The sequence below is a fragment of the Pinus tabuliformis genome, chromosome 8 (assembly GCF_031772625.1).
Source record: "Pinus tabuliformis cultivar Carrire ecotype Pingquan chromosome 8, CPIR1, whole genome shotgun sequence".
Lineage (NCBI taxonomy): Eukaryota > Viridiplantae > Streptophyta > Pinopsida > Pinales > Pinaceae > Pinus > Pinus tabuliformis.
This window is the reverse complement of record NC_142294.1, coordinates 1683748047-1683769482: the sequence shown is the minus strand read 5'-3', so window position 1 is coordinate 1683769482 and position 21436 is coordinate 1683748047. Positions and strand designations below refer to the sequence as shown.

At 40.2% G+C, this 21436-nt stretch overlaps 1 protein-coding gene and 1 long non-coding RNA gene across 4 annotated transcripts; both read right to left on the bottom strand.

Annotated features, from left to right (window-relative positions):
- Positions 1-895: 895 nt before the first annotated feature.
- Positions 896-1775, bottom strand: LOC149242706 (uncharacterized). The gene is made up of 3 exons (XR_016246664.1): positions 1644-1775; positions 1235-1284; positions 896-1114 (listed from the first exon to the last, which is right to left on the bottom strand). It is a non-coding gene; the product is annotated as an uncharacterized LOC149242706 (long non-coding RNA).
- Positions 896-5447, bottom strand: LOC149242705 (uncharacterized). 3 transcript variants are annotated; one of them, XM_089374311.1, is made up of 3 exons: positions 2790-5447; positions 2455-2568; positions 896-2299 (listed from the first exon to the last, which is right to left on the bottom strand). In XM_089374311.1, the coding sequence occupies exon 1, from the start codon at positions 5181-5183 to the stop codon at positions 2946-2948; it is 2238 nt and encodes a 745-aa protein (XP_089230437.1). In that variant the 5' UTR covers positions 5184-5447; the 3' UTR covers positions 896-2299; positions 2455-2568; positions 2790-2945. The 3 variants fall into 3 exon arrangements, with proteins under 3 accessions (XP_089230437.1, XP_089230435.1, XP_089230436.1); XM_089374309.1 differs by having other exon boundaries at positions 2455-5447; XM_089374310.1 differs by lacking the exon at positions 896-2299 and having other exon boundaries at positions 2384-2704.
- Positions 5448-21436: the final 15989 nt, after the last annotated feature.

Here is a 21436-nt window from a genome sequence, read left to right as displayed (position 1 = left end):
GACCTAAGCAAAGAACATGTTAACTCAAAATTAACAGCTTGTAACAATTACTTCTACGTCCTTTTGTTAGCCCAATGATAATTTCCACTTTAATTTCCAATAGCAATCACATAAATTCACATTGACAATAATTGTAGATAGGACAAGAACAATAAAATGCAGAAGACAAGCCAAGACAAGAGAACACAAGAATTTGGTTCAAGCCTGAGAAAAACCCCAAGATGGGGAAAACCTTTAATCAATCCTTCTTATTATCAGGGATCAAATGTTCAGCAGAAAGAGAATCCAATAATGTACAATGATGATGAAGTCAAAGTCAAGCCTTTGACTGTCAAATAGTTCACAAAAACCCAACCAACAGCTGTCCAAAAGATGAGCAGAAAACCATCCAAATGCTGCCATGTGTCACCTCTGAAATGCCTCAGGAAGTCTGAACTTCAGACTGTTAGAAGTCTCTGAAATTCGGTCAACTGCTGCAGATTTGACCTGCGGTCAACACAGGTCAACATAGGGTGGTCTGAACCTGTGAGAAGATGCCCAGAATCTCGGTAATTGTGCCCAGAGCTTGGTCAAAGGAGTCTTCCAGAACAGCCTTCCTGAACTCGGTCAAACAGTGAGACAGAGAGCTTGGTCAACTAGAGTCAACGGAGAGAGAGAATGCTAGTCAACAGAGAGAGAAACCCTACACACGTGCCTCAGAAAATTGTCTTCTTCTGCCTCAGAAAATTCGTCTTCTTCTGCCTCAGATCCGAGCTTCTTGTGATGAGATGTTGTGATGAGAAAATGTGCCAAATGAGGTGAACGAATAGCCCTATTTATAGTGGTTGCAGTGGGGAGAAGAGAACTGTCTTTTCATCCATGAGCCAACATGAAGAGGAGCCGTCTTGAGCCGACCTGAAAAAGAAGTATTTGTAGAAAAACAAATATTCCAAAATTCTCAATGTTGAATGATGCCATCAAGAGCTCTTCAAGGGTGTAGTGTGTCATCAAGAGGAGCCTTCCAAATGAGGGAATTTATTCCTAGTTGCCATCTTTAACACTTTCCTCCACTAGATTCAACTACCAAGTCTCAAGAGTAAGAAGCCGAAGCATGAACAACCAACATAGATCAAATCTGAATAAAACCGTCACAAATATCAATCAGTGAAGAGATTGGTTAACCGAAAACAAAGTGTCCCAACTCCCATGGAATGATCAAATATGCATGTTGGTCAAAACTTGCAGATACAATTACCAGTGAAAAAGCTGCATGTTGGGTCCCCCTGTTTAATCACATGACCTGGACTGAAATTTGGGATGAAATAAAGTAAGGGCCATAAGAAAAGTACAATGATAATGGCCAACAAATTGCAACATAGAATGTGAAAATGTTGAACGTGCTCAAACAAACAGATAAAGTTTGTGCAATTCTAGTGACTATACTCCAGAAATTGAGGCAAGCACATTAGTTGCTCGATCAATAACCTGAAGCCGAATAAATCGTTGATATAAAACTTAAATAGAAAGATAAGAAGTAAAAGTTTCGTTGACTTTCAAATTTTGATTCAAAGAGATATCTTTCATTAGGAAATTCAAAGCCTTGTACTACTCAAAGAGATATTCTTTCTTAAAACCTGAAGTTAACCTACTCTGAGTTAAAGTACCTCCCAGAAAGCATTTGTTCCTTCTGATAGTAAGTTGTGCTTGAACATCGATGGAAATATGCATCATTGAGAACTGCATATATAAAGTGAAATGTCATTTTCATGGTTTGATCTGACTATTATGTGAGAGGGAGGTGAAAGTTGAATGAAACATCCAAAAGATAGTGACAGCAGGCATCACATATCAAAGCAACTTCCAAGCTGCAGAACAAGAATGAACCAGATATACAAAAGTAGTCCTAGAGTGTGCCCCTGCACATACAAAAGTAGTTATAAAATATGTCACTGTGACTTTTGTCACAATCATATGAATATCTAAATAGTGAACATCGATGGAAATATGCATCATTGAGAACTGCATATATGAAGTGAAATGTCATTTTCATGGTTTGATATGACTATTATGTGAGAGGGAGGTGAAACAATCAAAAGATAGTGACAGCAGGCATCACATATCAAAGCAACTTCCAAGCTGCAGAACAAGAATGAACCAGATATACAAAAGTAGTCCTAGAGTGTGCCCCTGCACATACAAAAGTAGTTATAAAATATGTCATTGTGACTTTTATCACAATCAAATGAATATCTAAATAGAAGAAAAGGAATAAAAACTATTACACCTCATCCACAGAAAATGCGTAGAGATGCCAAATGTCCTGCAACAAGGTAAACAATTAAAGTATATTAATGTTAATGTTATCAACATTAAAGCAGGATCTGGCACAAATATATGCTTCCAATTTATGAAGAAACATGAAGAAAAATTAAAGCATTACATGACAGAAGGAATAAGCAAACTGCAAAGTCTTACCAGACATGGAAGTAAACCAATAAGATTGAGGGCTTAGTTTGTTGTGGGAATAATCCCTTCTTAGGATGGTACATACATGTCATGCAAAATTTAGTCACTTGTCTTCATGTAGCACTGGTATTGGAATTGACCAGGTTACAACTTCTTAAATAGATCCATGGTCAAACGCAAGATATGCAACAAACTATTTCACACAGCCTCAATAATCAAAGCCACAACAAAAAGAAGGCATGCAAATTTCAAAAGCAAGCTGCAAAATTGCGAACAACACTCAGTTGAGGGCATAAAAGAGGGCTAGTTCATTTCATAAAATAGAAACATGCAACATTCTTTACCTGTTTCAAATAGCCTGGCTAGTGAATCTTTACCAAGGTCACCCCTGAACTTTATCAATTGCAATTCGCACCCTAGTACTGAATCTTAACAGGTACATTTCAGCAAGATGCTTACAGAGGCTGTTATTTACTGCTAAATCTATCACAGCCACAGCGTCAAACAATTTTTAAGATCTCATGCAGTAGTCTGTTGGCCTCATGGTGTGTGCCTTCCTTGCATATTCCATCCATGAGAATTGTATATGTAATCATATCAGGGACATGACCGATGTCTGTCATCTGTTTAAACAACTTTATTGCCTCCTTCAGTTTACCCACTTTGCAGAATCCATTAATTAATGTGTTGTATGTAACAACATTAGGGCTCAAGCCCTGCTTTGGCATCTCATGGAAGAATTGTAGTGCTTGGTCTATCATGCCATGCTTGCAGAACCCATTTATTAATGTAGTATAGCTAACTAGGTTAGGCCTACAACCTTTCTCAGACATCTCCTGAAGGAGTACCCTGGCCTTCTCTAGCATACCCACCCTGGAAAACCCATTTATAAGCGCATTGTATGTGATTTCATCAGGATGATGCCCTATTTTCCCCATAACATCTAATAATCGGAGAGCTTCCTGAAGCCTGCCTTCCTTGCAAAGACCATCAATAAGAGCATTGTAAGTGATAACATCCGGATTGCAACCCTTGTCCAGCATTTCATGAAGTATTTTGTTGGCCTCCTCCCATTTCCTTTCCTTACAGAGACCATCAATAAGCACATTGTATGTGATGTCATTAGGGTATATGTTTCTGTTGGGCATTTCATAGAAGAGCTTCATAGCCTCTTTTAACTTGCCTTCCTTGCAGCAACCATCGATAAGAGCACTGTATGTGACAACATTAGGGAATATATTTTTGCTAGGGAATTCATTGAAGAGCTTTCGTGCTTTGCCCACCTTGCCTTCTTTACAGAAACCATCAATAAGCACATTGTATGTGACAACATTAGGGCTTATGCTTTTGCTGGGCATTCCGTGAAGGAGCTCCATAGCCTCTTCCAACTTGCCTTCCTTACAGAAACCATCAATAAGCATATTGTACGTGAAAACATCAGGGCATATAGTTTTGCTGGTCATTTCATTGAAGAGCTCCATAGCCTCTTCCAACTTGGCTTCCTTGCAGAAACCATCAATAAGCAGATTGTACGTGACCACATTAGGGCATATGTTTTTGCTGGGCATTTCATGAAGTAGGTCCACAGCCCCTTCCAAGTTGCCTTCCTTACACAAACCATCAATAAGCACAATGTACGTGACAACATCAGAGGATATGTTTTTTCTGGACATTTCATGGAGAAACTCCATAGCCTCTTCCAACTTTCCTTCCTTACTGAAACCATCAATAAGAGTATTGTATGTCACAACATTAGGGCATACATTTTTGTTGAGCATTTCACGGAGGATCTCCATAGCCTCTTGCAACCTGCCTTCTTTGCAGAAACCATCAATAAGCACACTGTACGTGACAACATTAGGGCATATGTTTTTTCTGGGCATTTCACGGAGGAGCTCCATGGCCTCTTCCAACTTGCCTTCATTACAGAAACCATCAATAAGTGTACTATATGTCACAACGTCAGGGCATACGTTTTTTATAGACATGTCATGAAAGAGCTGTCTAGCCTCCTCCAACTTGCCTTGTTTGCAAAGACCCTCAATGAGAGGATTAAATGTAATAGCATCGGGATTATTACCTTCTTTTGACATCTGACACAATAGTTCCTTGGCCTCTTGGAGTTTACCTTCTTTGCATAGTCGATCCATGAGCGTGTTAAATGTGATTCTGTTGGGCTCGTGACCTTTTTGCAGCATGACAGCAATCAATGCGAACACCTCGTGGGTTTTCCCTCTCTTGCACAGCCCATCTATTAGGGTATTATATGTAAAAAGATCAGAAACCAGTTGTTTGCTCACCATTTGGTTGAAAAGTTTGGCAGCATCCTCGATTCTGCACTTCCTGCAAAGCCCTTTGATGAGGATATTGAAGGTTACAACATTTGGAACATATCCATGTGCTTCCATTCCTTCAAACACTTTGAATGCACAATCCATTCTCCCTGTCCGACAGTGACAATCGATGATAATGTTCAAGGTAGTCAGACTTGGAAGAATGTCTACTTCAATCATATGTCCGTAAACAGACAACGCTGATTCGGGTTGATTCCGTCTCACCAAGCTACTTAACAAAATATTGCACGTGATTACAGTGGGGATGGATTTGGGTTTAGAGGAAAGCAGTTGCTGGAATGCCTCCACTGCCTCTTGAAGCCTATTGGTATGACATAATATTTTAATGCGCACCTCGGCAGTGGCATTCAAAGTGTGGAAGAAGCGTTGAGCAACTAAAAACATCTCCTCGCAGTCGCCATTGTCTGAGCAGATTAAGAACGAGATAGAAATCTCCTTGAAACCCTGAAACCTGTTGTATTTATGTGGTTATCGTCTCTCGGCCTTTCCCAGCGGGCGGCGATAGGTGATTACGCACATAAATTTATTTTCCTTATTATTATGATGCAGATTTTTGATCCAGTTTTTGAGCATTCATGTCATTTTAGAAAAGAGAGAAACTTTTAAACAAAGGTTCATCCTTGGAATGGCTTAAACTTTGACAGAACTTTTTCCTGAAAGAAGGTATAAGAGAATGACCGTCAGTACCCTTGTTTTTATAATTGATTTTATATAAAATATTTTTTGGAATAAATTTTTAGAAAAAGGAGTTGTCTTTAGTTCCATTTTTTTTTGGAGATTTTGGTGACAGAATCTGATCGGAAAAATTGAGGTTAAATCTTAATTTGTATTAGTTAAAATGGTTTTTTAACTGCATATTTGGATTCAGCACCCTGAAAAACCCTTAGGACACTTTGATTGTGCAAAAATTACCTATCAAACTTGAGATTTCAATAAATTGCTGCCAAAATTTAGAGAAATTTCATTGGAAAGCCTCCAAAAAAATCGCACTAAAAACTACACCTTAAAAAAATACTTGTTTCAAACACTTAGACGAAGGCATGTCTTGTTTTTAGGAGCTTAAGGATAATGATGATGTTTTACCGCACTTTGTTGTTTAACAACACAAGACGAATGAAGGGGTTGAGTAGCCATGTTCATTCTCCTAATATGGATATAATCGTTGTTGTTTAGGGAATTCATCTCACATAACCAATGGTTTGGATGCTTGGGTAAATATATATATATTTAATGATGCAAAAGAATGAGAAATATTTTAGAGATTAATGGTTAAATAGTCATGGTAGGCATTTGGCCTATGAGTAGCAACTTTAACATAATTGAAACATAAAATGATAAAAAAGACAGGTTGTTGGTCTAAATGCCATAATGTGAAATGGATGTCTTTTTATGGCTTCAAAGGTGATGTAGAGGTATATGGTTTGAACAAGTCCAATGTGAAATGGAAGTTTCTTATGGCTTTAAAGGTGATGTAGAGGTATATGATTTGAACAAGTCTAATGATATTGTGTTTTATTTATTATAATCTACATTAGGGAACTTAATGAATGGTCATTGAAGAGATTGGATTTTTCCATACTTTCTTACCAAAATAACTCTTACATTGATTATAATGACACTTGGTTTATGTAGATTTTGGGGGAGGCTACTTTCTTAGACCATCAACCTATCTTTTTTCCATTATCTTGGAGGGCCAAAAGGACAACGCTTCACAATATTTGTCATCATTTTAAATGTTTCTCAACATATGAATCCAAGTTCTACATGAGTATTATAAGAAGTTAGAGTATTATCCCATACCCAAGGGTGTTGAACAAATTATTATCATTGATGTCATATTACTTATACCATCGATATTATATATAAGTATCCAAGAATATTAAAAAGTGGGTTCTCTTGAGAAAGGAGAAGTGAAATGGTGGTTTCATATCCATGGTATTTGAAAAAGTGAAAAAAAAAGGTGAATCGACTATTTAATTAATGAACTAACATGACTTTTTGAATTGGCATGAATTTTCATGAAGTGTTATGATAATGTATAAAAGGGGAAGGCATTGGAAGGAAAGTATGTCTGAGCAAAAATGTGATTTGTGGAGTGAACGAGTCATTTTGACATTTTCACTATAACTTGTTTTATGGATCGATTCAAATGGAAAAATTTTGAGCATATTGAGAAGACATTAAGGGGAACATCTAGTTAAAATTTCACATCTTGTTTCGCTACACTGGAGATATATATGTTGTGGAAATTAGGGTTTGTGGTTCATCCTTAATTATGCTTCAAACCAGTCATCTTGGGATTTCACTATAACATAAATTTTTGGGACATTTTAGACCATGAAATTTTTAAGAGATAAAGGTGAGATCACTAGGTACATGTACTCAAAATTTAAGACATTGGTTCATTATACTTTATGAGATATGCCTTGTGCAAGTTAGGGTTCCTAAATGGTTCTAAAATCAATTTCAAACAGGTTAGTTTGACATATTTTCTATCACATATCTTATGATGTTTCAAGCAATGAAATTTTGAGAAGATGGAGGTAAGATCTCTAGGTACATGTGATCAAAATTTTAGATATTGATTCATTATACTTTACAAGATATGCCTTGTGAAAGTTAGGGTTCTTGAATGCTCTTGAAATCAATTTCAAATAGGTCAATTGGGCATTTTAACTATAACTTATTTCTGAAGATGTTTTAGACTGTGAAAGTTTCAAAGATATGTGGAGACTTATAGTAGTACCTTCGGTAAAAATTTCAAACTTTGTGTAACACCCCCTCCTAGGTCTACTCAAAGTAACCATGCCAACCGGGGTAAACATGAGGAGAGATGCTACTACGATCAGATTCGACCTCCTATGTCACCTTAAGGAAGTGGAATCGACGAAACATCACTTACAGTCATCCAACATCATCAACAGACCCCTTAGGAGACAAGTCAGCCACTCAGACAACATATCCCTGGGTCCCACCGCTATTCTGCAGCTCTTAGCCCTTACTCGCTCTCATGCTATGGGCAAGGGAGTGATTAGCAACCTAAAGTCGCTCTCACAGGCCTACCTGCCAACGACTGTGATCTAAAATTGCCAGTTATGTGCTAGTGACCTCGAGATTTGAGACACTTTTCTAGCCCAAAATCCTAGCCTCTGCCTAGAACTTGTTGTAACTTTCAGAGATCATTAAAAACATAATAACAATGTTGATCAATCAAAAATCACCCTCAGGACTAGGCCTAAGCATCCCCAACTGGGATTGACATTCTGTCAAACACTTGGCATCAATGCAACCTACAGGTCTAGGATACAAGACAGAGCATAAATGACTGAAACAACTTATGAAACATAACCAAAAGGATCACCTCCTTCTCCATTGAACTACTACATCATAAATTAGGTCTTGCATCCATCCATTTAATAGTTACAAGTAAATACATGAAATAACCATGACATAAACCAGTCACACAACCATGCTTATAAATAGCAGTTCGGAACAGGATCCCCCAAGGATAGTTTTGGGGCTAAAAGCCCATACTTTGGGTTGAATTTTGTAATAAACTTGTAAAGACTCCACATTTTCTGGTCGCGGAGTGTGAAGGTGTCATGAGTCATAAAGGGTTGTCCGCCCTTATTTTTGTAAAGTAAAGTCGGTTGTAAAAGATCTACCCATGGTCTGCAGACCATGGGATTGTATAAAAAGAGCTAAGCTCTAAGTAGTTTTAAGAGTAATAGTTCAGACAAGTCTTGGATAGTCATAGCTCTGAAGTAAGAAGTCTAAGTTTCGGATTGTAGCATAGGTAGAGTCTCTGCAGCTGAGTGCGTAGAGGTCTAGGGTGGAAGTCCACAGCTAAGTGCGCAGACCTCTGCAGCTGTGTACCTAGCATGGATAGAGTCTGTAATCACTTGAAGATATCAATAAAGTGAAGTATTCTGTAAATTATGTGTCTTTGTTTCGATTAATGCATCTTGCCGTATTGTGTATGAATTTCAATTATAAATGATGCATGAATGTATGTAATTACGTTGGTTAAGTGAACGCAAGTAAGAACATCTGTTTACGCGGTGCTAACTATACATGTTTAATAAGATAAGTAAGACACTTAGACTAGTTTGGGAATCTGCATGGTATGCTTCCTTAGCAGCGCGAAAGTACCGAAGCTGTAGGTGAGGACTGCGTGAAGGTCAATTGTACCCTTTCACGGAGGTATTGAAGGTCAGAATAGAGGGCTATTCTGGCGAGCCCTAGAACAAAGTGACCTGCGCGAAGGCAGGAATAGAAGGAGTAAACCGACATTGCGACCATCTCAGGGTGCAGAAACTTGGTTCCAACATCCCCCCATACTGCTTTGGGTGAGACTTCGGTCCACGCTCCGCGGGCTAATGCCGAAAGGGCTAGTAGTGTAGGGATTTGTTTGGCTACCTAACATTGAACCTAGGTCAAGCCCCCTCAAGCTAACAAATGGTTCCATTTCCGGGACCAGAATCTGCATAAGAGATGTGTGATGTCGTATCACTGGAATCCAACTAAGAAAGAGATTGGAGACTGGTTGGATAGGAATATCCACGAATTCATGGTGCAGGAGAACAACAGTCCGCGACTGACAAAGGAACAGTGGCTAGACAGGTACCTATATACAGAAATACACTAGAACTTTTTATGTTCCTTTCTGGTTGAGCTATACGATTGGATCGCGAAGCTAGAAGATAGCCAAGGAAGGTTGAAACTTGATGGTCTTATTGTTTGGACCCTAGAGCTAGTACAGAAATTGAAAGCATTTGAGGATAAGATCGCCATGATGTCGATCGTTGGGCCAATCGCGTCATAGGAGGATTTGTAACTGAATTTGCAGTCGATACCTCAGTCAGCTACAACGAGGCAGAGCAACGTTTTTTCAAAGTACCGCAAGGTAAGTACTTGAAATCTTTGAATACTTGGATTAAAATGCTATTGTGAAAAAAGCGGGTTATGCAGCTACCTTGATTTTCGGGGCTACACGAAGCGAAAAAACATACAGGAACGAAGGAAAAAAGGGTCTTGAATACAGTCCATTGATTTCACCTTCGCGAGGTGACGAAGAGGGGATAATGCAAGCTTCTCCATGAAGTGCTATTCAGTTGATAAGACAAGGATTCCCGTGATTGCCACCTCCACCCACACCACCTCCAACTTCACCGCCATCACCTGCGACCTCACCCGTACCACCTCCACCTCCACTGCAGTTCAGTATGGCGAATTCAGTGAAGCTGCCTTTGTTCAAAGGCTTGGGAAATGATGATCTGAACCAGTTTTGGTTCATCATGAAAGATGTATGGGAAGCTCAGGGTGTTACAGACGATCACATGAAGAAGGCAACATTGGTTAGTGCCCTGCAGGATCGCGCGCTAACCTGGTATATCAAGTACTCTAATGATAACCCGAAAGTTGGAGTAGTAGACATCCATATAGCACTGAATAGAGAATTCAGTAGGCCTAAATCTGAGGCACAATCAATTGTGGGGTTCAAGGAAATCGCGATGCAACCAGGCGAGACACCTTGGGAACTCGATCAGAGTTTTAAGTGTAAAATCCGCGAAGCTAACATGAACTTAACAGACGGACAACATCGCGAGTGGTTTGTGGCTTCGCTACTGCCACACCTAAGGGTTGCACTGTCACAACAGAAGATAACAACTCAGGCAGAGGCCTTGGAGATTGCAATGAGACTACATGAAACACTGATGCAAGATCTGAATCTAGGGGTCCAGTAGATCCATGCGTAATTGTAAAATCTTTGCCTTGAGATGCAAAGTTTGAAGCAAGACAGAACAGTTTGACCAAAGGTGCACGAAGAGTTGTGGTGCCTGAAATGCAAGGGTTAGGGGCATGAAAAAGACCATTGCTCGTTCTTTGCGAACTATATTGCAGGAGAAGGACTGATGCCTTTGAGGTTGGAAGCTCAGGCAAGACCAAGTGCAGAGCTTGTATTGTGCTACGCCATATGTCAGGTAGCAGGAAAACATGCCACAGATAATTGTCATTTATTTCAAAAGTTTGTACAGACACCACAACAGTTGTTCTGCAACTTCTGTAGGTCGGTAGGGCATGATGAGCGCAACTGCAAAAGCTATGAGTTGATGATGGATAGAACACCCATCTATAGGGTACAGGCGGAAACGTGGCCCCTGACCAGAGTGCGGGGATGGCGTGGACAGGCTTTCAGGGGCGCGGACGAGGTCGAGGTGGAGGAAGACCTCGGAGAGGTCGAGGACAGCTGATTTGCTACAATTGTGGAGGACCAGGGCATTATGCCCGCGATTGCACTAACCCAACACGTTTGTCGTGCAAGTATTGCACTCTGTTTGATCATGAAACAAAAGATTGTCCTATGCTGATACCAAGGATATGTGACAAAGGGGTGCTACCACATCAGTCTACTTAGAACCTGCAAATGATGAGGTCTGAGTCGCACGAAGAGGATCCTAATGTAAATATAGTTCTTTGAAGCAGAATCACAATAGGAGATGACAAGGGGAAATAACCCAAATACAGTACATGGGCTTGCAAAGCTCTGGTGAAGGAGGCTGAGTTCAATTTGGAGCACGCACGTGAAACATTCATGGAAGAAAAAAAGATCTTCGCTGAGGCCTCCACCTCAGGAAGAAAGGATAAGCCTGATCAGGAGATGGACCCTTCTATGCTTACAACCTTCCTGGAGTCCTACATGAAGTTATTGCATGATAGTAAGGTTGTGAAGGGGCTACAAGAGCTTATAAACAGATGCGTCGGAAACACCTCGAGTGATCCGCACGTAGTACGAAATATTAGTAAGCATAAAACAAGGACGGGACAGGGGATGAGGTTGACTGCGTAGATATGAGAATAGGAAATGGATCAGGTTATTTTGGACCTAAGATCAGACGCAAATGTCGTAACAAATCAGACTTGGGAGCAGATGGGGAGACCCGCGCTACAGTGGTCTCTGATTCAGCTAAAGATGGCGAATCAGCAGAAGATCATCCCAATGGGGTAGCTACAAGGAGTGACTACAAATATTGAAGGCGCAAGCGCGCTGGCTGACTTCGAGGTAATAGAAATTGTGGATGACAGCAACCCCTACCCTATGTGCCTGGGAATTGATTGGGCTACTGATATGAACGGGGTAATCAATCTAAAGAAGCGAAAGATGATATTTGAGAAGAAATCGCTCTACATAATAGTACCCTTAGATCCTTCTAAAAGATTGCGTTATACTGAACCGGTCTACGATTATGAGAGCGATGACGATCTGGACTGTATCTACAAGATAACAGCGTGAGAACAAGATTGGGTGAATCCAACAGTGGATGGACGAATTACATGGGATCGTAAGAGTTCCTGCACCTAGGACTCTGATGAAGAACTAGAGCGCTGGCAGAATCGGTTACATGAGGTAACTACACTGAGCTGTAACATGATGACCCAATCGTTGAGATGTGTGTTGTTAGAGGTAAGAAAGTTGCCCACTTATGATGGCCTAAATGATGTAGATATCTTTTTGGATGCATTTGAGAGGGAGGTACCAGAAAACCAGTGCTTCCAGGCATTGGACTAGGCACTGTGTGCTATGCCCGCAAGATGGTGGGGTACGCATAAGGGAAGCTTTGATGATTGGCGCGAATGTAGGAGGATGATGAGAACATGCTTTGGGAAGTCGAAGGTACGAATAACAGACAAATATGATGGGCAGGATGATCCGCACGCGCACTTGGCCAAGTGGGCTCAGGCTTATGGAGAAAAGCCCCAACCTGAATGGGTGCAATTGTTCTGTCACACCCTGGATGTCTTCTCAATGAACTGGTACATAGAAATAGAGCTCCCCATGGTACATGTGAATGGGATATTTTTATAGACATATTTTGGCACTGCAACCCCAATCATATATGTCGATAAACCAAGGGCTCTTTAACCCCTAAAAGTGTTGTTTCATACCCTAAAGGATCATAGTCAACTGATTACATCATTCCCCATAAATTCCACTTGAAAAACCACTAAGAATTGGCCAAAACTAGACCATACTGACTATCCCACTATCAAGGTGCGATGCATACTGAAGAGGCCTTCTGTGGGGTGCAATGAGCGAGAATGGACAAATGGCTGAGACCATTTGCTAAGTGGATGCTCATGGAATCTTCTAGAAACTTCTCTTATGACACTTGCCTCTCTGAATTCGCCCAGGGATGAGTAAGAGATCAATGAAATCTCCAAGTGGAACCAAGAACTACAAGTGGAATGACACTAATCAAAAACCTAGAGATGGCTCACACCTTTGCAAACATCTATAAATGGATCCCTCATCTGAGAGATCTGGAGGCTGGAATTTTGCAATTTGTAAAGAAGTGATGTTAGTTTGTCTTTGAGAAGGAGCATTGTACTGTTGGGTGCTTTTCATGAGGTGAAGAGGGCCTTGATGCTGGATCAGATAGCTGGGTTGTAATTCTCCCTTCTATTTTAATAAAGTTCTTTGAGTTTTCCTCCATACAATTGTGTACTTGTGAATCTTGTTATTTGTGAATGCCATTGTATGTTCAATGTATTTCTGATTCTGCATTGTTTATGATATCATAGATCGAGATGCTTTGATGGTGTTTTGTTACTTTGTCTCTACAGGTACTCTCTAAGCAGGGCAAGTAGGAGAGGAGTTGCAAGCTCTATCAAAGGGGAGAGAAATCAAGCGAGGAGTCAAGCATAAGATCCAGGTTGGTCCCTTTGCTTCTCTCTTATCTATCATACATAGAGGAAATCGTAAATTTCTTTGATTGTTTGTTTCTAAGATAGCTACCAATCTTAGTGGGACTAGCAGATCGAAAAGACACTAGTTTTCCCAGAAACAAAATGGCGAATCCACTAGGGATCGAATAGTTTGTTTGTTTGTTGTTGATTGTTTGCTTTATAAATTACAAACGGAGCCTGAAGTTAGCGAGATAGCCTTCGAACTACTCTTGCTATGTAATTGCAAAGTAGATGAATGCTGCTTCAGTCAATCTCCGGGTTGGTTTATGAACTGAACATCTGACTTACAAGCATTCTAAATGCCCTTGTGGTAGCTCAATAACCTCCCAAGATCATACCCTTGTACTTTGCTTTTTACTGTCCATCATAGCTCAGCTTAAATCACTGAACTCAGCTGCAAATTTGAGCAAAAACCCACCTCAGTTTCACTCCCTGGCCCATCGCACTGTCTATCACTAGAAGCCAGTATGCATCACACCTCCCGTGTGTAGCAGGTGAGATGCATCCCTGTTTCTGTGAAGCACAGGTGCGATGACTGAGTAATCTTATTTATCTCCTTGAAATTTGTGTTTTTTGTCCTTGTTTTCAGCTCTATTTAGTTGTCTTGCTGCTTATGGTCAGTATCTCATTGTTGAAGCCTCCTTACTTTACATAGTTCAGCCTCCATTGATTAGGATCAGTAAATGTTTTTATGTATTTGTCCATCATTTACAGTCCTTCGTCAAAAAGTAGCTTAATTTGAACTGTCGTTTTCATGCAAAAAGCGTCGTAACTGTCGTTTTGTGTCAAAAAGAAGAGTGTCGTAAAATCTTCCTCCTCTAGATAGTCGATTGAAATTTTTGTCATGTATGAATTGCTAATATTTGGAGTGTCGAAAGCATCTTCTATTCGAAATCAAAAAGTGTCATTTTAATCTTCCTTTCATTTTGAAAAGAAATTGTCGAAATGTCGCTTTGAAGAAAATAGTTCAGATCTGTACTTAGTTTTCCTTTTTGATATACCTCACATTAAAGGAAACAAAAAACAAATACATGCATCTCCATTTGCATTTAGACTGTGTGTGAAAAATGATTTAGGAGAAGTGCATTTGGTGTGTGCTCTTTGCTCTTTGTTTGAAAGAATTGTATTCTTTTTTCCTTAATAGCTAGGATTTTCATTGCTAAAAGTAAACAACGATTGTTTATCATTTTAGATTGCATATTTAGGAATTTTACATTTACATCACCCGGTGAACCTTGAAAGACAAACTTCTAAACAAGATAAACTCTAAAATAAATCTAAATGAACTTAACAACGCTTTGGAACCTAATGCAACACATATAGAAGTCTAGGCTAGAGACGTGTTCCGACGTCGTAAAATCTAGTAATTATCATTTTCATCGAAGGTTGGGTGATTCCTCCTCTTTGATACGACAAGTGCTAGCACGGACTTGTGCTCCCCGTACCGTCGAGTATATATTGGGAGACCAAAATAGGCTTACATCTTTTATCCATAGGAAGCCATGTCTGCCACCCTTTCGATCGCAATGCACTAAACAAAGCATTCAGGAAGATTGACTGTCATACATAAGTCCTTGGTAATTTCTCTTTAATTTACCACCAAGGTGTATATTGCAGTTTTGCGATTGGTTTGGTAATCCCTCTGTCTAGATTTCTAGAGTAGTCACTTTCGTTCCTTTTCAACTCCTTAAAAGGAAAGGTCCATCAAAACACTTCTCACTTCAGGCTCATTAAAAATCGAAGGGGACTAGAGTCATCTTTAGCTTTTTCTCGACTCTTAAAAATTGAAAAAGAAAAGTTGTGTCAAAGCGTCATTAAAATTTATTCAATTCGGAATAACGTCCCTATTCCTTCGTTTATTGTAGGTTGAGATAATGGAGTCCACCAATCAAGGAATCCCTCTTGGGGGGAATCCTAGTACTTTCTCTTCTTGGGGAGATATTGGTGCTCCATATATGGCTACATTGTCCCTTCCAAGAATCACAATTGGCTTGCTAGTATGGCTATTCTCAACCTCTGTCATTCAAAATACCATGATTCCTCAGCAATTGAATCAACAACTAGTTGATACTGAAGTTGACCCTTCACCCTATACTTCGTTTGTTTCTCCCTCCCCTTCTTCCTCTTCGCTTGGTGAAAATAGTGATGCTAGTAACCGAGTGGCTGAGAAGAGGAAGAAAGGGAATGAGAAGAAGAAGAAGTCAGTTAAGCAGGGCGGCAACCATGCAGCATCTGGTGAAATCTGCACACCAAACTTTCCAAACCCAGATCTCCATGCATAATTTGCAAAGGATACCACCTTCATCGAGAATGTTCGTGCATCCCTCGGATCTTGAGATAATGGTCTCCCCATTCGCACTGTCAGGTGTCATCAACCTTTGGTGATCATATTGATAGCACACCATCAACTAGTAATAGTGAAGTCAATGGATAGAAAGGAAAGGTCAGATTTCCATGTAGGTTATGTGAAGGTAATCATGCTCTTCACCGTTGTCCCTTTTTGGACGAAGCCAAAAGAGTCTTGGATAACCGTCCTGCTTCGCCACAGCGACTTCCGCCTGGATATAGGAAGCTCTCCCCAAGTACTTTACTAGTTGAAAATCCGACTGACATGACTCAACCGTCAGTCGAAACACCTATCGTTGAAAGTGAATCTTCTAAGTCCATACCGGACCAAAGTCAACAGGTCGAGATGGTAGTCGACCCAGTTTTACCTTCAGAAGACCCACCTTCAGATGATACCATTCCCAAAGAGAGTAAGAATGATACTATTCAAATTCTTTTTGTCACTTCAGAGTCTGATGAACTTGGGGGCAATCCGCCCATTCCTTCACAATAGGAAGAGAATCCCCTGGTTCCCGCTACTCAAGGGGTTCATTCAACCATTTATTCGGTACCCCCACCAAGCAGTCTAGTTTCTTCCTTTGATTGGAATCAACTAGCAAGATCCTGCCTTCCTTCTAATGTACCATTCTGAATCATAGTACAAGCGTACAAAATGATCGTGTATGGCGCTATCATAGATGAAGGGGCTTCAGTGAGTATCCTTTCCTCAACTGCTTGGAAAGCGCTTGGTTTGCCATTGTGTATGCCTGTTACTCAAAATTTATCAGGCTTTAATAAAGGAACCAGTCAATCATTAGGGATCCTTCCTAAGTTACCAATCACTTTGAGAAGGAAAACCGTTCACTTGAACGTGATGGTAGTCCAAGGACCATTAGATTACAATCTACTCCTTGGATATGACTATGTTTACAACATGGAAGCTATTGTCTCAACGCTCTTTCGAGTGATGTGTTTCCCGCATGAAGGCAAGATTGTCACTGTTGACCAGCTTTCATTTCCCGGTTCAAGCACAGCTTCAAGACAAACATCATCCCTAAATGGTCCTATTGCATCAAGAGTGTCTCTTCAACCTTCATTCTGTCCACCTAATTACCGCGAGTAGTCTGGTGAATGTAACGAAGCTTAGGGGGCATGCACCCTTGTCTATTTTGAGACGAACCCAGTTGAAAAGATAACTTTTCCCTGATTGCAGCGAGTAGTCTGGTGAAAAAATAGGTTTCCCTATAGGTTATGTGATTGGTCTGAAACACCATTCACTTTTTTCTGTGCTTCGGAAAAAGCCAAGGAAGTGTTCTTGTCTAACCGCTAACAAAAACAATCCTGCTTAACCGCAGTGACTTCCATATGGTTACCTGGAGACTCTCCTTTTCTCGATGTCTGGAGGCATGCAAACCTTTTTATGCAAGCGAAAAACAACTAATTTCATTTTTTGGCTTTTTAGCGTTTTTAGCTTTTTAGTTTCAACTTCTTAGGTTAGGTGATTGGTCTGATCCACCATTCACCTTTGTCTGTAGTGTGCGGATGAAGCAAAGGAAGTATTTTATCTAGACGAAAGACAAAACCATCCTACCTAACCTCAGTAGTTCCTTATATTTTTAGTGTTTTTAGCTTTGTAGTTTGGTCGTTTCTAGGCTACATAAAAAGGCAATGAGCATATGTTATCGTAGAGTTCAAGTTCACTAAAAATGAACCTACCAATAAGAGACATCTTTGACTACTATGATGAGCAATGTTTCCGTAAGATTCAAGCAAGTTAAAAAATAAACCTGCCACTGAGAATATGTTAATGCAAGGTTCAATCTCATTAAAAAATAAACCCGCCTTCAGTAAACGACCTCCGTGATTGCCATTCTATCTGCCTTTTGAACCTTGGTTGTGTTCCTACCATCACCTCCATTCTTTTGGTCGATCATACGCTTCCACTTGATTGTTTACCTTTTTGAGGAACATCTTCGACGAGTGGTTCTGTTAGCCACCCTCTTCACACCACCATGTTTTGAGGAGTTCCAAGCTTACTCGGAACCAGTTGCTACCCTAATACATTCCTAAAAAATGAGTTACTTTTAAACTCTTTTTAGACTCGTTAAATATGAAAATATTGTCGAGCTATTGGCCTTTCCAGCTCGTTAAAGTAAGGGGAAGCGCCATCCCTCCTGTACCTTTTAATATTTTTGGACCTGAGGGATTATCCCACAAAAAGATCAAGCGCTTGTCTTTTTCGGCTCGCTAAAGCAATTGAAAAGTCATTCCTTGCGTATTATTTTAATCTTTTTCGGACTCAAAGGATTATGCTACGAAAAAGAACTGCTGGAGTTTCCTTTTCATTCCTTTTCAAACTCTCTAAACATGAAAAGAACCGAGTTATCCTTGTCGTTAAACTCGTTAAAACAATAGCGACAAACTTGTCCACCCAGACAAGAACGAGTTTCACTGTCGCTAGGTTCGCTAAAACATAGCGACAGGTTTGCTTGAAGGGCAAATTATAGAACAAGCATATGTTATCCTCCTCAAGCTTGACAAAATAAAGAGGTGTTGGTCATCAGGTCGCTCTTGAACATGACACTTTCACTCTGTCACCATGATTGAGTCGGGTTGGGTTATTCCGTTCACCAGTCATATCACCTTTGGTCCTCCATACCATCCATATTTTGGGGTTTACGCTACCAATCCATCTCAGTGTCGCCAATATGTTCAAGAGAAGTCATTCAGAGAATTCACCATATAGCTAATGCCTCATCCACTACAATACCTTCACCGTCCATTTTTCATGGCCTCCATTCCTGAACCTTGTATCATAAGATCGTTTTCACCTCCAAACAAACCATTTTGCTTCGTTTCGTGTTGTTGATGTGGGATACATTAAGGCCCTCCTATGACAGGTCACTTCTTGTCGACATCAGCTCATTATCTAAGAAGTTGACTTAGAAACAACCTTTTTAGTACTTTGAAGCTTGCATGCCTCAATGGCAAGTTTCTCACTTCCGACAACAGGTTTACATCAATGGCCTTTGACCGAGAGATTTTGCGTGGCGTTCGACATCAGATCATATATTCACACCACGTGAATTGTACTATAGTACCTTGAGGGTCATCATCATTATCGGTGATTCCTCTCCTGTCTGTTAACAGCTTACATTATTAGCTGGTAATCGGGCGATGTCTTTCTATGTTCGACTTCAGGACAACTTTTCACATGGATTGAATTGTACATAGGATGAATATTGAACAAGTTTGAAGACCCCGGATCTAGTTTCATCCATCCGGGCTGCAATATATTCAGGAATATAAAGACATCAAATGTACACAGAAGCTGCACATATGATCATCCAAGTTAAGGGATGATGACTCTACATATAAAGAATCAACAGTCTGCAACTGCAGATGATTATCTGTCCTATGTACATGAAAATGAATTTATAAAGCTGAGCATGGGAATACCGGCCTAAACTAGATCATGAAAATAATATGATGATGATGTATTGTATTGTATCTTATACAAGTCACCTTCCAGTTTGAATACCTCGAATCCTCATGATAAAGCATTTCACCCAACATCAAAAGATTTATGACTTCATGCTTTAGGGGACAACTGTTATAGACATATTTGGGCACTGCAACCCCAATCATATATGACGATAAAACAAAGGCTCTTTAACCCCTAAAAACGTTGTTTCATGCCCTAAAGGATCATAGTCAACTGATTACATCATTCCCCAGAAGTTCCACCTGAACAACCACTCAGAATTAGCCAAAACTAGACCATACTAACTGCCCCACTGTCAAGGTGTGATGCATACTGAAGAGGCCTTCTATGGGGTACGATGAGCGAGAATGGAAAAATGGTTGAGACAGTTTGCTAATTGGATGCTCATGGAATCTTCTAGAAACTTCTCTTATGACACTTGCCTCTTTGAATTCGCCTAGGGATGAGTAAGAGATCAATGAAATCTCCAAGTGGAACCAAGAACTACAAGTGGAATGACACTAATCAAAAACCTAGAGATGACTTACACCTTTGCAAACATCTATAAATGGATCCCTCATCTGAGAGATCTGGAGGCTAGAATTTTGTAATTTGTAAAGAAGTGCTGTTAGTTTGTCTTTGAGAAGGAGCATTATACTGTTGGGTGATCTTTCTTTTCATGAGGTGAAGAGGGCTTTGATGCTGGGAGGATGATGCTGGATCAGACAACTGGGTTGTAATTCTCCCTTCTATTTTAATAAAGTTCTTTGAGTTTTCCTCCATATAATTATGTACTTGTGAATCTTGTTATTTGTGAATGCCATTGTATGTTCAATGTATTTCTGATTTTGCATTGTTTATGATATCATAGATCGAGATGCTTTGATGGTGTTTTGTTACTTTGTCTCTACAGGTACTCTCTAAGCGGGACAAGTAGGAGAGGAGTTGCAAGCTCTATCATAGGGGAGAGAAATCAAGCGAGGAGTCAAGCGGAAGATCCAGGTTGGTCCCTTTGCTTCTCTCTTATCTATCATACATAGAGGAAATCACAAATTTCTTTGATTGTTTGTTTCTAAGATAGCTACCAATCTTAGTGGGACTAGCAGATCGAAAAGACACTAGTTTTCCTGGAAACAGATATTTTGCGTGAAGGATTCATAATGACATTCAGTTTTGAAGACATGTTTGATTGTATTGATGAGGCACTACAAGAGGTGAAAGCAACAATCTTTAGGATACTGGAGGATCCTTTGGACCTTATTCAACCTAAGTGGGCTACTCAGCTGATTCACGCGCTAGAATATTATAGCGTAACCACTGAAGAAGAGGATGAGGATCCGCGAAAGGTTAACATCCTGAAACAGAAGGTCACCGTGAGGTTGAAGGACTGCAAGTTGAGAATCCCGATATAACCACGCCATTGAAAACGAAACAAGTAAACATTAGTATGGAGGCAGAGCCCAAATTCGCGAAGACTGGAGATTACTGGGACGACGCGACTATGGATAAGGTCGTTGAATTTCTCTGCGGATACCAGGATTTATTCCCTACCAATTTTACGGATGTAAAGGGGATAATCGGGGACCTGGGTGTTATGAATATCATGTTGAAACCTGATGTGAAGACGATTAAGCAAAGAACTTACCGTCTCAATCCAAAGTATAAGGAGAAGGTCTTCTTAGAGCTAAACAAGATGCTCACGGCATGCATCATTGAGCATGTGGAAGAATCTGACTAGGTAAACCCAATGGTGGTACAGGAGAAGAAGCAGAAGAATGAAATAAGGATACGCGTGGATCTCATAAAGTTGAATGACGCTTGCATACATGATCCTTTCCCAACTCCATTCACAAATGAAGTGTTGGACAATGTAGGTGGCCAGGAAGCATAGTCCTTCACTGATGGGTTCTCGGGGTACCACCAGATCAAAATCACATCAAAGGATAGGAGCAAGACAACCTTCACGACTGAGTGGAGTTGTTTTCAGTACACTATAATGTCGTTCAGGTTGAAGAATGCGTCTGCGATTTTCTCGCGCGTAATCATTGCTGCGTTCAAGGAGTTTATTCATAAGTTCCTG